This window comes from Elgaria multicarinata, chromosome 3, assembly GCF_023053635.1.
Source record: "Elgaria multicarinata webbii isolate HBS135686 ecotype San Diego chromosome 3, rElgMul1.1.pri, whole genome shotgun sequence".
Lineage (NCBI taxonomy): Eukaryota > Metazoa > Chordata > Lepidosauria > Squamata > Anguidae > Elgaria > Elgaria multicarinata.
In genome coordinates this window covers 122,781,044-122,796,379 of record NC_086173.1, presented here as the reverse complement: position 1 = coordinate 122,796,379, position 15,336 = coordinate 122,781,044, and the positions used below count along the sequence as shown (strand labels likewise).

General features: G+C 40.1%; 1 protein-coding gene across 2 annotated transcripts in view; it reads left to right on the top strand.

Moving 5' to 3' along the window:
• IFT122 (intraflagellar transport 122) overlaps positions 1-15,336 on the top strand; it is a 71,422-nt gene that overhangs the window by 29,770 nt on the left and 26,316 nt on the right. For both annotated transcript variants that reach the window (XM_063121419.1, XM_063121420.1), the window contains 2 exons: positions 1,605-1,658; positions 9,795-9,956. In XM_063121419.1, coding sequence (XP_062977489.1) covers positions 1,605-1,658; positions 9,795-9,956 — 216 coding nt within the window. The remainder of the gene's footprint in view (positions 1-1,604; positions 1,659-9,794; positions 9,957-15,336) is intronic.

Below are 15,336 nucleotides of genomic sequence, written 5' to 3'. Positions count from 1 at the left end.
TAGTCCACCAATGTTAAAGATCGATTTTCCTTTCCTTTGATCATGCGAAGCTGGGCATTTCCAAGTCCATAAAATAGAGATCTTCTGGTTCCCTTACTCAAGAGTAAATCCCATTGATTTCAACTGCATTTACATCCAAGTCATACTAAAATCAGATGCATGCTTACCTTTGAGTTAACCCCATTGAAGAGAGAGAGACTTACCTTCTGAGTAAACACATCTAGAACTGACTTTTAATACTGTGGTCACTCAGAAGCTTTTTTTAAAGTCTAAAACAGCAAACTGGAAAGAAGTGCTTTGTAATCTATGCTTACTTCTGTGGTCTTACTTCTGTTTAATCAGAAGGGGTCCCCAGAAGGCCAGTCTTGGCCCCCAGGCCTGAGGTTACCCATCCCTGCTGTAGCATACCCCTTCAGACCATGCCCAGGATGATGACTAATTATTTGTCTTTCTCTTTAGTCAAACTTCCATTAAACAAAGAAGATGTTTTGAAATTATAGCTAAGTACTGTTTTAAATGCAAAACTGTTCAGTGAATTAAAATAGTTTCCCTTCTTTCTTAACAGTCCTTTAATTTACCGTGCAGTCAATTAAAATATGCATCCTTGTTTCTTAATTAGCTCCTTTTCAGCAAGCTTAGAATCACATTTTATAGAGAGTTTTAAGAATGTTTGCTTTCAGAATATGTACAGTGTTTAGACATAAGAGCAATTATTATTAATAATGGGTTGTATCTAATGGTAGCTTTGCACTAGTGAAAAGCACGTCTGCTTGTGCAGGTTGAGACACCCAATTTCTACTAAAAAAATGGCACTCAAGGCAGCTTTCACACATCCCTCCCCCCACTCACACACACACCTCCTGCGTTCCTCTGTGGCATATCCCATACTGTTCCAGGGGATCCCTCACATCTCTAGAATAGCTTTTGGGAATACATAGGGAGGAGGGAGTTATAATGGGGAGGAGGGTATCAAACACTGAGTGCCCTTTCTTGTAGAGTTTGCAGTCTTATACATGTCTGTTCAAGGAATTACTTCTAGGTGAGTGGATATAGGATTGCAGCTTCAGTTAATGACTAAAGCAGGTGCATCCATTATTTTCCTGTAAGAGTTGGTATCATGGTGTCTCAAGGGAACATAATGCATGGGGTTCTGGTTCTTAATAAGGCTGCACACTCTATAACTACTAAGAAATAATTATTTTCTGCTTGAATTAATACCATACCTATACACATGAGGTTGTGTTTACTGCAGAGCTGCATTTTTTTTAATGTGCTTGCCATAACGTGACACCATGTTATGCATTTTTATAAAGCCTATTCATACCAGATATTCGGTTAGAAACTCCATTTTGCTTCGTGCAAAAGGTGAAACATACACAAAGTCACTGCTACCTATTTATTTATTTATTTATTTATTACATTTTTATACCACCCAATAGCCGAAGCTCTCTGGGTGGTTCACTATGTACTACTTGTTATCAATTTTTGTCTGGTATCCATGGTAATTAGCAGTCACTATAAGTGTACTGTACTATACTTGTTGACAATGCATAGGCAAAATATTAACATATTGCTGATGGATTTTTCTTCCTATGTTTCAATAGGCATTTACCAGAGTGCGAGATCTTCAATATCTAGAACTGATAAACAGCATTGAGGTAAAGAAAAAAAAGGGAAGTGCAAAATGTTACTTAAGTTAGGAGCATGTTCAGTGTAGAGGCCGTATAGCACAATGTTAAAGGGACAATCAGTCTATTCAAAGTAAAAAAAAATGCACAGCATTTTTTATTGGGAGTGATGATTGATACACATGGACTTTGATCCATTCTTATGACAGAAATATTATGAAAAAATGGGAAATGTCTTGAATATTCAATTATAACTGTTATAATGTTGTAGATTCCTATGGCTTGTTTCAAAGTATTTTATAGAATGGAATTAATTAAGTCTTACATCACCCTCTTGAGATAGGTAATTATTTTTATCTCCAGTTTGCAGACCAGGCAACTGGCACAGAGGTACTATGACTTGCCCAAGGTCACATGACAAATCAGTGACAGCTGGGAGTAAAATTTGGGGCTTGCAACATTTATGTCGTGCTCTTAACCTGTTCAGATTCCTAGCCCATGACTTGATAGATTTTTAATTATAGAATAATTACTAAGAGGAGTCTAAAGGAAAACCAAATCTAACGCCACTCTGACCTTCCTGTAGGATACCGTAGTAATGCAAAACATGTGGATCCACAATGAAAAATCTAAAGGGAATCCTTTGTGCAGATGTTAATTGGGGTTCTTGTCTCCTGTGTAGGGACGCAATCTTCTTTTCGCAGCCACTTTGTTGTAAAAGTGTCCTTGTTTTATCACAGTGCCAAAATAAGTTTGCTACAGACATGGATGACATTGGATGCAACAGTTATATTTCTTTTTACAAAATACAAAAAATAAAAGTGCACTTGGATGACTGAAACAACCCATCATCTCTTGTGCATAGTCCCTGGGTCAGTCGTGATGCCTGAAAGTGAATGGCAAGGACTCTCAAATTGCACGGAGCACTTTTGTCTGTAGCAAAGAGGTAGCTAGCTCTAGGTTTGAAAATGGCTGCAAAAGTGGTTGCATGGTCATCTCCACCCTCTTTCCTTTCATCTAGCATCTTTCTGAGGTTTATCAGACATTTCAGAGCTGACTTCCTCATATAAATCTCCCTTCTTATTATTTTAGGCTTATTTTGAAGCTAGCTCAGAAAATTATTTAGCTGAGATAATTTTCCTGCCAGAACTCACCCTGTATCGGATCCAATGAAAATAGAGAAAGTAGGGCTACATGGTCTGAGTACTCTCAGGATGGCCCACACAATCGCAGTTTCATGCAGTATATTTATTAATCCATTAACATAAGAACACTCTGCTGGCTCACTCAGCACAAAGGTCCATCTAGTTTGGCATCCTGTTTCCCGGATGATGCCAGGAAGCTCACAAGATGACAGCTCCCCATTGGTTGGCTTTCCAGAGTCATTACTAATTAACCGTGGCTGATAACCACTGATAGATCCAGGTTTCAGTGGTGGCATTTGCACAGTTAAAACTAGTGCACCAACGGTACTTGTTCCAAGAGATGTCAGATCTCACCGCAGTAATACATGCTTTGGTTACATCCTGTTTGGAACTGTAACGGGCGGTTCATGGGTTACACGAGTTGCATCCTGTTTGGAACTGTAATGGGCTCTGCTTTTGAAAAGTATTGTACTGAGACTATTGACTAATGTTGTGGCCAGCTATAGAGAGCATGTAACTTCCTTGGTACAACAGCTTCGGTGGCTACTGGTCCATTTCTAGGCACAATTCAAAGTGCTAGTTATGACTCATAAAGCCCTACATGGCTTCTGACCAGGCTATTTGAAAGACAAGGTTCTTCCATATGAGCCTGCACAGTTTTTTAAGATCCTTGCGAGGCATACTTGACAAGGAATAGGAGACAGGGCCTTCTTGGTGGCTGTCCCGGGCTTTGGAACCTCGTCTTACAGGAGGCCAGTTGCAGGGATAGTGCATTATCCAAACATCCAGCCCCCAATATTTTATTCTCCCAGGTAGAGCATCTGTAGCAGTTGAGAATGCTGTGTGACATGTAAGGTGCATGATGTGACTAGAAATATCTGTGATGACTAGTGACTCAGTTGCCTCACCCCTAGCTTTCTACTCATACCATTTTATGGCCTTTCTTAACTTTTTTTTTTAAATTCTTTGCTACCTTGCTGCATAATTCATAAAACAGCAAATCTTCCTCTTCCTCCCATTTTGTCACACTAATTTTGTTTCAGGGTGTGTTGTTTTCATTTGATGGCTCTGTCCTTCTGAGAGCATTTGTCAATTTCACACCCCCACTTTTGATAGAAGAAGCAGAATTAACAAAATGCATTTATGGTGCTGTGACAGGCCCTTTAGGGCAGGAAGTGAGAAATGTCTTCCTCCTTCAGCATATATCTAGTCGGTTTCTCTCCCCCCCCGCTCCGCTCTCTTTTTATAAAGGCAGAAAGCACAGCAGTATTCCAAACGAGTCCAGATCCTTCAGAATTGAGCATTTCCCTCACTTATATTCCATGGGGACTGTTTCAGCGCCACTGGCAAGAAACTTGCAGAAGATCACACAGAAGACAAAATTTGGTGGGGGCATACTTTGTAGGATAAGCCCTTAAGATGCATGAGGGAGAGTTCTTAAAGAGAGAAAAAAGCTAGGGTGGGAGAGGATAGGAGGTTGTTATACTGATTTCAAACACTGCAAGTCAACAGAAGAGATGGGACATAAACTTCCAGTGTTAATTAATTAGAAAGTGGTAGAAGCTAATACGGTCTATCCCACCTTAATTAAGATGCGCAGTGAGATGGGTTACAAGTCTCTCCTTGTAACTCCCTGTGCTTCAAAAGGAAAGTCCACGGTGGCTATGCATGTACTGCTGCTAATTAAGCATCTTGCACCCTATAACATTTCTTCTCATTGATATCTTGTCACTGACTGTCACTAATTAGAGTGAAGAACATAGCTGCCAAATTTTGGAGTCTTTTATTATGTTCTTGTCAGATTAAGATTTCTTGTAAGACAGATGGTATATGTATTACCTTCAGCAACAGTCTGATAAATTTCAGCACAGCTAGCTATTGTGATCTTGAAATGGGACAACTGGATATGTTTTGGAATTCGTCGGCTGATATTTTGAAGGAAGAAAAAGACACCTTCTATATATAGTTTGAAGTTATACACATCTGGCTGTGTTTGCATATCGCTTTTGATGCAGAGTTGATGGGCTCAAGTTGTATCCTGTGCTAACTTCTGACTAGGACACTTCTGTGCAGTTTGCTGCATTTCTTTACCGAAATAGAATAATCCCAGAATACATTTAAAATTGAATGGATTTCTGTAACTTAGGGTTCAAACCAATACTAAACCATTGCTATGGTCCCTGCAAATGAAGCAAGAGGTCAGAAACGCAGCAGCCTTCAAACACCCACTAGATCCACCAACCACATATATGTTTTGTGCTGCTTTTGAAGAACTGGTCTCAGATTAGCTGGTATGCTCTGGACACCAGGCAAAATGCAACAGTTTTTATTACTAGCATTTAATGTTTCATAAGTAAAGGTACCTGTGTCACTAATCTTGTTTTGAATTATTTATTTAAGGAAGTGTTCTCTTTCTTTTTAACGTCCCTATTAGGATTCTTTGAAGATTATAGACAAACTCTAACCTCTATCCAAGGGGGATAGAGGCTGCCCTCTCAGTTCCCTTGAATGATTAGTTCTGCATATCTGGAAATTTGTCCTGTTAACAGAGGTTGGGAGGAAGAAAGAGAGAGGAAGAGTTCAACAGGTGCTGTCCCTGACTTCTCCATTTAGGGCTAGGGAAGAACACGACCTGAAACCCTAAATAGCCACTGCTAGTCGCTGTGAACAATTCTGGGAGAGGTTAACTCAGTATAAGGCAGCTTCCTTCATGCCTATTGAGAAATATGCAAAAAGGGATAGAATTTGTTCAATGGGTAATTAGAGTAAAAAGTAACTCTGTTTCCCCCTCTGAATAATCTTTGTGGAAGATTTGAGAAGAAGGGGAGAAGATTAAGGTGGCAAATGTCCCCTCCCAGATCTCAAATAAGGGAGAGATACAATGAACAATATTGAGAGGTACATTTTAATTACTGCTTTAGGAGACTAGGTTATTTAATTCTTGCATATTACACAGCTTTGAGCATGGCCAGCTTCTGCGTAACTGATATAAAATGCCAGATGTACTAAAGAATAAAAGGCTTGTAAGTGCCACGCTGTGCTTTTTAAGTAACATAAATATCCTTGGATCCCGCTGCCAGTTCTGACAGTACTGAAAGACAGAATGATACTTTGAACAGCTAAAAAGGTAACCCAGGTGGTCTGTTCAACCTTTCCTTTCAGATTTTTAATGGCAAAAAAGTGAGTAATATTGTTAAGGCCATTGCTTTTAAAGGTATGCGGTGTTCTTAGAACAGTAATTGATCTCATTTGGATTCTGACAGCACTTGTGTGCAGGTGTATCCATGTGCATGTACACACACACACACATACACACACACACACAAGAAATTCACACATTTCCTAACAAAAGTTTCATTTCATGATAGGTAACTGATTTTGTTCCTGCAGATGAGATACATAATTTCATGGCAGGTAGCAACCAATTAAAGTTAATTCATCTTAAAGGCTTCCATTTATTTCACTGAGCAAGGAAGGGTACGTTGGAAGGTTTATTGTAGATTTGTTCATCCCGTGGAGGATATTTTTATTTCTTCCATTGTGGTGACTTTGAAAGTTCTTCACTGAAATTTATTCTTAGCTGTCTGTCAGAGATGATTTTTTTAAAAAACAAACTTATATTCAATGCCATGTTTCTTAGCTAGAAAAGATTGTATTTAAAATTCAAAGTACTTAATTAAAAATTGTAGGCATTTCTGTTGTGTTGATCACCATAACAACACACTGATAGTGCAGATGGTAGCCATTAATTTTTAAAATAGAAATAAGCGGTACAACACTTTCTGATGTTTATAATCTTGGTTATTAAATCCATATTATGCTCTAAAATCTAAGGCTACCAGACACTTGAAATTTCCTTTTATTTTTGTGTTCATGTATTCATTTTGAGTGCCTTTGTTAACCTCATCAGAATTCTAAGAGCTTTGCCAAGAATCACGCATGTCAACAAATAGGAAAATGAAAAGAATATACATTCTTCAAATTTGTCCAATTTGCATATTTTTCCTGGCAGGATTTGGAGGAAGGACATATAAGGAGTAATAAGAAAGGGGAATGGATAAATAAACTTGATTAAAAGGCTCAGAAAATTCTGCAGGTGCAAATTAGAACCCCTCAAACTTCATCTGGGTTTCAATTAATGGCTGTTTGCATACCATTCTCTACAAACTAAAGAGAGAACGGGCGGGTTCCCATGATCGCAGGGGTAAAAGAAGCCATCATGGCTTCTTACCCCACCCCTAGGCAGCCTGTACCTCTGCCCATTGTTTATATAATTGCCTGCACTGCAGTGAGGGTTGGTGTGTCATCTGAACTCAGTGTGCGGTAGGGCTGGCTTTGTAGACACCCAGCAACAGCTCCTGTATGTTGTGAGTTGTAGGGTGGATATGCAGCTATCCCTGCTGCGCACCAGATTTGGTCAGAAACATTGTACAAATTAAAGCTGAGGCTCTCAAGAGGGATGAACCAAAATGTACATTTCAAACACACTGGTACCGCCTGGCTTCATTTCAAAGGGGCTTGTGTGGAGCATCTGACCCTAAGGCCCTCATCTAAAATACATGTGCTATATAGTTATTAGTCTTTGTAAAGCAGTTGACTTGCAGGATCCCTTTGGATGGTTTGGGTTAATTTCTTGGTGACTGAAGAATCCAGTCGTGGAACAATAGTACGTATATGCTGCAAATGTCACATCTGTAAGCTTCATTAGCCAGTGCTTTGTTACTTATAGTTGCAATTATCATGCTATGGGAACCATTTTGCATCAGAGTTTTGTATGTCAATCCAAAATCTATTATATGTTCGTGTCTCTTGGAAGCTTTGGGGAACTTCAGGCAACTTCTTGGTTTCTTTGTATTAGCTTTCTCACCACAAAGTCCTTTAGTATCCTGCACCTTCGGCACACGCCCAAGCTAGCACAGCCATCTTTGCTGGAGAAGAACCAAGATGCTTCATAGGTTGGCCTGTCAAAGGATAACAATACTGGTCATTTTATCTTGCCCTAAAATGTCAACGATGCAATGTGAGCAGCGGAGGTGGAAGCTGTTGAGTTTTCTTGACAACTAGTAGTGGTTCATTTCTCACTGACATGCAAGAGGGTAATGGGGACACAAGTCTGGTGGATCAGCATCTTTGTCTTAATGGTTATTTTGGCATTGTTCCAGGAACACTTCTTGAATGTGCCAAACTAAGCCGTGATCGCTTTCCCACTGAGACTATTTAGTTCCTCGTTAAATTGCAAGCTATCAGTCACAATTGATCCAAGCTAAAAAAATTATTAACTCCTCCTGTTGTATTGTCAAGGTTTCTCCTAGGCTGTTGTGTGCCGCTCTTTGGGGTTGTCTCAGGAGAATATAGAGCAAGGCACTGCCTTGAACACCATTTCTTTTGAGTGAAGGCTGGATATAAAGCAAATAAATAAGTGAGAGTCAACCCAGCTTCTACATATTAGTGCTCCACTCACCATCAAGTGCCTTCAGGGGAATGAGACTTAAGCGTTGGTTTATACCCATCATATAAGCATAAAGGCAATTTGTATATTGAAGTACAGATTTGTCCAGTACTAATTCGCTCAGCATCTAGCTGCCTTTTGTATTGTGCTTTTTGCTGATGAGTTCCTCAAGTATTATAGACCGATGATGTGTTTGAGAGAGTCTACATTATTTGCCTCAGTAACTGGCGTCATTTTATTTGAATACATTTCGTACTAATCCTTCATGTGGCTCTTTTTTGGTATATGGGTGCTGAAGAAACTGTCAAAAGGTTGTTTTTCAAAAAATAATAATGAAAAAAGTATCTGAAAGAGCCTTCAATGGCTTCAGCCAGTTCCTCATAGATTTCCTTTGCATCTTGTCTAGTTGGAGACTCTAAACATTACAAATGCGCTCCTCAGTCTTTCATGCTGGACATGTTGATGCATGGTATCATAAGCATGGAACTATATACCTTTTGAGGTTGCAATTGGACTCTGTTGTAGACAAGGTCAGCATAGAGTCAGCAGTGTGGTAGGAACAAAGTGGGAGGTAGGCTGCTTAGGTTGCATCTCTGAGAACTGCCAAGGTTGAGCTGATATTGATATTGGTTCCCAGATCTTGGCTGTCATCAGGGAAACCGACATATGTAAACTGCCTATAATTTACACATCATGTTCATGAGCTCAGACAAACGGTAGTGCTAAACTGCAATTGGTTGATGTGTTACAAAATGTTTTGTTCTCTGAATCTGTTATTCTTAGAGATACAAAAATCAAGATAGCCCTTAAGAAGGGTATTTAGCAAAGGGTCACCTTTAACGTTTTTGCGATCTAAGGCGATGGCCATGTTCAGATGTCGTGGTCTGGGCTACTGTGAATGACCCACTGTATTACTCCATGTAACTCAATTGTTCCTGCTTGGCCCTTCCTGCCAGTGGGAACAGCTAAACAAGTCAGGGACTCTACTTTCCTAGTTTGGTTAGCATAACAGCTGAACTCGGAACTTTGGCTTGTCTCCCGTGAAAAGCCTTGGTCATAACCCAGGACTTGTTCTTGGGAAATCAGTCTACCTACTATATTTATTCGTTTCATTGTTCTACATATAAGGTGTCTGATAAGCTCTTCTAGAAAATACCATGAATTGGACCAAACGTTTGGAAATATTTCTACCACCGTAGTAAAACAAAAGAAAAGTAGTATAAAATTATAAGTAGCTTGAATATCCGTATGACATGCATACTTGCTTTAAGATGAGATTCTTTTCTGCCTTTTGAGTGTTTTTTCCCCTTTATTTTTGTAGTAGGGTATTTTCTGTTCTTTACTGGAATATTGTAGGTAGGAGAGGGGAGGGGGAAGACTTGGCATAGAAAGCTTATAAACAATGCTCTTGATGTCAGTAGGACTAAGTTGGTTTAAATGCAAGTAATCCAGTTTAAAAGCTTTGTGAATCATAGCTTAATATTTTCAGTGGCTCTAGCCAATCTTGTTTCCTGCCTGATTATGTTTGTTAAAATATTTCCTGTCCTTTATTTTTTTTTTATTTTTTTTAAGGAGAGGAAGAAGCGTGGAGAGAACAACAATGACCTGTTTCTAGCAGATGTTTATGCATACCAGGGAAAGTTCCATGAAGCAGCCAAACTGTACAAAAGAAGTGGCCATGAAAACCTGGCTCTTGATATGTACACTGACTTGCGCATGTTTGACTATGCAAAGGTATGTGGATATTCTTTACGGGATGTTTATTCAAATTGGCCCTGGTGTCCAAGTATCAAGCTGCATCCTTCTGGCACACACGTCTTCCTCTTTTGCTATGCTTGTTAAAAACTCTCAATGAACACCACTGAACTCTCAGGAGCTTACATGGTGGTGGTGTGTACCATATAGACCACATTTATATTTTCACCATTTTATACATAGGTGCAAGGCCAATGTTGCTGCTAGGCAATCTGGCAGGCCGACTAGGGCAGTACTTGGTAGGGCAGCATTTTTCCTTCATCAACAGATGAAAAAGGACTTCCATTACTTCTGCTGCTCAGGAACAGGAGGGAATAAAGGGGGAACCGAGGGCCTCTTGCTACAGAGATACAGGAAAAGGAACAGCAAGTGGTGAGGATTTCTAGTAGCAGGAGGGAGATAAGCAAAGAAACGAGATGTGAAGTGTGGTTAAATGAGCATTGCGACCCTGGAGCCATTGCTCACTGAGGCAGATCTACACATTAAGACCCCTATATGGAAGCTTTCTACATAGCAAAGATGCCATATAGGGACCAATATATGCACCAACCACTGAGAGAATATGCAATGCTGGCGTGGTTGTTTTACATGCCAGGGGGGAAATGTATGTGAGAAATAGTGCTACACATTATTGCCTCTGCATCAACACACTACTGTGAGGAATCTTTTTACAGCAACTTGTTATATAGGACTTTAATGTTATAAATCAGCCCTCAGATGAGGGAAGTGGAGAGTCAGGGACTCAAAACCAACTTTGAGATTGCAGTTATGGGAATATGTGGTTGGTGGGTTACAGAATCCCCACCAAAGCACAAGGCACCGTAGAAGCAGAAGGGCTACTAGTTTTAGGAGTTCCAAGATGCACTCATGGGTGCAATTTTAATCTTTCACCTAACACACACCTGTGGCTATGCCTGACACTAGTTATTCATTCAGCGTTCATTATCTGTTGTGGTAAAGTTGATAACTGTCATGATATATTATGTTTAGAAGTTCATATCTGCCTCTTCTAATTATTGTAACAATGTGAAGGTTAAACTTTGTTTTTGAGAGAACATGTCTTTTACAACTCAGAATTTAAAACGTAAGTGGGATCTGCAACAAAATGTTGCAGTTTATGCTCACCCCCTAAGAGAAGTGCTCCTGCACAGGGTACCAGTCAGGCAGCCATGCTTTTGTCCATTCAGGATACAATATGCTGTTAGGGACTCAAGTGAGCTAACTCATTCCCCTTGATTTTCCATTTTTCTTTTACAACTGACACTCAACATTCCATGATTCCTGGTTTCCATAGAGCATGTTCAGTTCTTGTATTATTATTATTATTATTACTACTACTACTACTACTACTACTACTATTTATTACATTTATATACCGCCCCATAGCCGGAGATCTGTGGGCAGTTTACAAAAGTTAAAAACAGTGCACATTAAAAAGAAATATGCAAAATTTAAAACCATAAAATACATACAAAAACAGGCAATATCCATTTAAAAACAACTATTCTGGGGTCAGTTAAAAAACTCAGCATATACAGTTAAATGCTGTTAAATGACTGGGAGAAGAGAAAAGTCTTGACCAGGCGCCGAAAAGATAACAATGTTGCTGCCAGGCGAGCCTCGTCAGGGAGATCATTCCATAATTGAGGGGCCTCCACTGAAAAGGCCCTCTCCCTGGTTGCCATTCTCCAGTCTAGCTGTCTGTGCATGTGTTTGGGTGTGTGTGGAGTTGACCCCTTTTGGTTATTATTTTTAGAGTGTGTGCGTGTGATTCTACAAACCTTGGAAATTCCTCTGAGCATGCTGACACCTCCCTCCTGTTTCTCAATGGCCCCTTTTGGCTTCATTTCTGTTGGCATGAGGGCACTGAGTTCACTATTCATTAGAGGGAGTGATGCTTCATCTATTTTTATTTTGCATAAATACTGTGACGTGCCAGTGCAAATACTACGATACGTGCAATGCTAGTACACTTGCGTTGACAGGCTTTTAAGGTTTTGTTTTATGTGACAGGTTATCGTCTTAATCCACTTTGAAATCAAACACTGAAACAAATTAGGCAAGGGAATGAGGGGGAAATCCTTGGGTTATCAGGGCTCTTGTTTCACCTCTGTTTCATCTTGGCATGGCTGACTATGTAAACCAGAACATTCATTTCTTTATTTTCATTTCACCACTACATTGCCACAGCTACAGTTGTTTGGGGCATTTGCAGGTTGCTGAAGTGCAAAGAGATGTGCAATAGTGACCCAGTGCCACCAGCCACAGTGCTGTGAGCTCCAGTATACATACAGAGCAAGCAGGGGCTACTCCATGTTCCTCAGTGTTGGGGAGTGCGCTTTTCACGGTCTAGCTCCTTCCTATCTCTCCTCTCTCATCTCACACTATTGCCCCGCTCGTGCTCTTCGCTCCTCTGATGCCATGTTTCTCACCTGCCCAAGGGTCTCCACTTCCCTTGCTCGGCTTCGTCCATTTTCTTCTGCTGCCCCTTACGCCTGGAACGCTCTTCCAGAACATTTGAGAACTACAAGTTCAATCGCAGCTTTTAAAGCTCAACTAAAAACTTTTCTTTTTCCTAAAGCTTTTAAAACTTGAAGTTGTGCGGACTTTACACTGTTAGTTTCACCCTACCCTGTGCCTGCTTACCCTACCCTGTGCCTGTTGGCATTCTCTTCCCCTCCTTATTGTTTTACTATGATTTTATTAGATTGTAAGCCTATGGGGCAGGGCCTTGCTATTTACTGTTTTACTCTGTACAGCACCATGTACATTGATGGTGCTATATAAATCATCATCATCATCATCATCCCTCTTGCATATGTAGGGCATTCCCTGCTGTTGAGGCAAACGGAGCTTTGTGTTTGCATGCAGGTCTGCGCATGCAGCAGAGCCTTCAGGTACACACAATAATGGCTGGATTGCTGCACAAGAATGTGATTAAAACACCATTGGGATGCTTCAACATTGGGGCACTTCATTGGGGCACTTCAACCTTGAATTAACAACCTCTGAAATTGATTTCTTTGAGCCTGCAAGTGAACCCTGACATTGTTTTTGTATATGTCTGAAAATTGAATTCCCAGGCAGAATTAAATTGTACACTATTTGAAGAATGTGACAGTTTTATATGTGGATGAGAGGACTTTTAAATTCTTCTGTGGTATTTTTCTTATCAAAAGCCCTGGAAAGCACTGTACTGCATAGTTTCATGAATTGCAGGCTTACTCTATCCATTACTGGACAAAAGCTTTGCTGTGATACACATAGATTTCTGAATTTGGCTCAATGGGTGAGGAAGAACGTTTCCTGAAATGCAGATTGCATTTCTAGTGCTTGAATATTTTATTTTATTTCCTCTTGCAATTTTGACTGAAAACGACAGTATTTAGTAGAGGGTAGTGTTTAAACTCCTCTGCAACTCCCCACCAAAAGGCTCCCTTTCTCAGTCTTCAGCAGGGAAGTGCTCTTACCTCCGATCAGCCGCTAATCAGAGATAAGAGCTTTTCTCAACAGGGAAGAGGAGGTGGGGCCTGGGGAGGAAGCTCTCAGTGATTCGGGCCTGCTTACTGATGAGGCTTGTCTTGCTTACTTCTGAGTAGACTTGCTGCTCAAACTTACTTCTGAGTAGACATGCAAAGGCTTGCCCTGTTTACTTCTGAGTAGACTTGCTACTCACGCTTACTTCTGAGTAGACATGCAGAGGTTTGTTCTGCTGATTTCTGAGTAGGCTTAAAATCAGCCAAAATTATATTATATTTATAGAATTATATTTTGGCACTGCTACTCTGCCTTTGACCACACCCAATTTGTCTTTGGTCCCATCCATAGATGGAATGTGCCGCACAAGGCGTTTCTCAGATTGGAATTCGGCCCTAAGACTGTAAAAGGTTCCCCACCCCCACTGTATATACATCATCTGGGAGTAAGCCACATTGAACTTAATTGGGGTTTACTTGTGAGTAGATGTGACTAATATTGCACTGTTAGAATAAAATGACATCTTTTCAGAGTGGTTGTCATGGGCAGAGCTCTGTATTAGGGTTAATATAGGGGTAGGCAACCTGGTGACCTCCAGATGTTTTGGATGATAGCTCCCGCAACCACCAGCCAGAATGTCCAGTCGTTGGGGTTTAACGGAGATGTTATGCAAAATATGTGGAGGACATCAGGTTGTCTACTCCTAAGCTAAGGATGCATCACACACATGAATTCCTGAAAGATGGATTTTATTAAATATTGTGTTATTAAAAGAATAACAGCTTTGGAAATGGGGTATTCTTTGAGTATAGAGGCAATAGGGGAAGGGATTGCTTAACCCTTTCCTTGCCTACTTCACATCCTCCCTCATTAAGCTGTCGTTTCTTTTTTTAAAAAAGAAATCAGGGCTTCCATTACATGCATTTGCATGTAACGTGTAGTTACCCCATAAATGAAGTTAACTTCGGCTATTGGGCAGTATAGAAATGCAATAAATAAATAAATAAACTCAACGGACAAAGAAAGGAACTAAATTGAGGAAATTGTTTTGGTTAGCTGGATGTAGTTTTACTTGTTGTTCTTTTTAAAGGAATATGTTGATGTTTGTTTATTTTAATTTTTTTGCGAGCTAGCCTTAGGCGACTAGACATTTCTAGAGCCTGTCTCCTCAGCCTTGATGGTTGCAAATGACCCTGGACAGTTTGCAGTGGGGGATCCCATATTCTGGGCCCAGCACATATGGCTGTTTATCAGGATACCAAATCACACATTACGGTCAACTCACAAGTAATTAATTACAGTTCAGGAAAGGGAACTTTCTGCTTCTAATTTATTTCAGTGATCTAAGCTACAAAACGCAATTACACAAACCAAACACAGTCTCTCTCATTTCTTGGCTCACCTTCTTAACAGTCAAACATGGCCTCTAACTGGACTCTAAAGAACAGCAGGATGTCCTTAAGCAGAATTGAATTTAATGTTCTGCAAATACTATTCTAGGCTTGCTTTAGTTATATAACAGTCATACGAAGGGCTAATTCAGAGATGTTATTTCATTACAGTTGTGATAGTAAAACTGGGTGGCAAACACCTAAAGATATTTATATGTGCAATGGAACACAAGAGGATTTATGCCAATTGTAGTTCCATCAGGATCATTTGCAGAGCAAGTGGAGGAAAGTCTGACCCAACTCAGCAGAACCTATTTCTGTGTAGATGTGTTTAAGATTAAACTACATGCAATGTATCAGCTGCAACCTTCATTCTAATAGTTTATGACCAGATATTGAGCATGGGGGGTTTGCACCCATGTCGAATGGCCTAAGTGCTTTTAGATCGTTGCTTGCATGTATCACCCACAGTCTCATACCAATAATGCCTC